Below are 1,792 nucleotides of genomic sequence, written 5' to 3'. Positions count from 1 at the left end.
GCTCCATACACTGCTGACACTTGCTCCATACACTGCTGACACTTGCTCCATACACTGCTGACACTTGCTGCTCCATACACTGCTGACACTTGCTGCTCCATACACTGCTGACACTTGCTCCATACACTGCTGACACTTGCTCCATACGCTGCTGACACTTGCTGCTCCATACACTGCTGACACTTACTCAAAGTATACTGAATTATTCCCGCGTTTGGAGTTTAGGAGTGGAGACTGAAATTTGTGCCCCATAGACATGAAAAATTGAGGTACATTTTCAATAATGGCAATTGTAACTTCTTTTATTCTACTAATCATGTTATAAGTAAAAATTAGTATTATTGACAACAAAAGTATTGGAATAATTATTGCCGTGTTTAGAGCGATAAGGTATTGATACAAACTGCTGTTATTGGCTTAATTATTACCGTTTTTAGAGCGATAAGGTATTGATACAAACTGCTGTTATTGGCATAATTATTACAGTGTTTAGAGCGATAGCGCAGTAATGCAAGCTGCTGTTATTGGCATAATTATCACCGTGTTTAGAGCGATAGCGCAGTAATACAAACTGCTGTTATTGGCATAATTATCACCGTGTTTAGAGCGATAGCGCAGTAATACAAACTGCTGTTATTGGCATAATTATTACCGTGTTTTGAGGAATAACTTAGTAATACAAACTGCTGTTATTGGCATAATTATTACCGTGTTCAGAGCGATAGCGCAGTAATTCAAACTGCTGTTATTGGCATAATTATTACCGCGTTTAGAGCGATAGCATAGTAATACAAACTACTGTTATTGGCATAGTTATTACCGTGTTCAGAGCGATAGCGGAGAGCTTCGGGGCGACGGGCATGGAATATTTCAACACGTTCGGTGGTAACGCCGTGTCGTGCGCCGTGGCACGGGCCGTGCTGGACGTCATCGAGGAGGACGGGCTCATGACGGCCGCTCTGAACACGGGCCGCCTTCTCGGGGACCTTCTGCGACGTCTCATGGACAAACATCAAATTATTGGTGAGGCCTTCACTGTAGGTGAGGCCTTCACTGTAGGTGAGGCCTTCACTGTAGGTGAGGCCTTCACTGTAGGTGAGGCCTTCACTGTAGGTGAGACCTTAACTATTATATATAATAATATATAATTAACTGTGTATTACATATTACTTGCATATCTAATGATAAAAGTGTTTAGTGACAGTTTAACAGTTAATAAGCACTAAATTAACTAAGCGGTGCAAGTTCTGTTGATGCAACTTTTTACACGTGACCTTTTTTCAAAGTCCGCGTTTATCTAATTTTTTACACGTTTTGATATTTAAAACAACGCAGGTTTAAATGATATTAGCGCCCTTTTTCATGCGTGATTTTATATTTCCTCATAGACGTGCCATCAGAATACGTAATTGTTTTATGATGCTATTAAGTAAGGACCATGACCATCACTGACCATGACCATCACTGACCATGACCATCACTGACCACATGACCATCACTGACCATGACCATCACTGACTATGACCATCACTGACTATGACCATCACTGACTATGACCATCACTGACTATGACCATCACTGACTATGACCATCACTGACCACATGACCATCACTGACCATGACCATCACTGATCATGACCATCACTGACTATGACCATCACTGACCACATGACCATCACTGACCATGACCATCACTGATCATGACCATCACTGACCACATGACCATCACTGACCATGACCATCACTGACCACATGACCATCACTGACCATGACCATCACTGACCACATGACC

The 1,792-nt window shown here is 42.0% G+C and overlaps 1 protein-coding gene across 1 annotated transcript in view; it reads left to right on the top strand.

Moving 5' to 3' along the window:
• LOC108669541 (ethanolamine-phosphate phospho-lyase) overlaps positions 1-1,792 on the top strand; it is an 18,368-nt gene that overhangs the window by 13,759 nt on the left and 2,817 nt on the right. The window contains exon 6 of the mRNA XM_018156898.2: positions 774-1,023. Within this exon, the coding sequence (XP_018012387.1) occupies positions 774-1,023 (250 nt within the window). The remainder of the gene's footprint in view (positions 1-773; positions 1,024-1,792) is intronic.

Source organism: Hyalella azteca, unplaced genomic scaffold, assembly GCF_000764305.2.
Source record: "Hyalella azteca isolate HAZT.00-mixed unplaced genomic scaffold, Hazt_2.0.2 contig12555, whole genome shotgun sequence".
In the NCBI taxonomy this organism is placed as follows: Eukaryota; Metazoa; Arthropoda; class Malacostraca; order Amphipoda; family Hyalellidae; genus Hyalella; species Hyalella azteca.
This window is presented reverse-complemented; position numbering and strand designations above follow the sequence as displayed.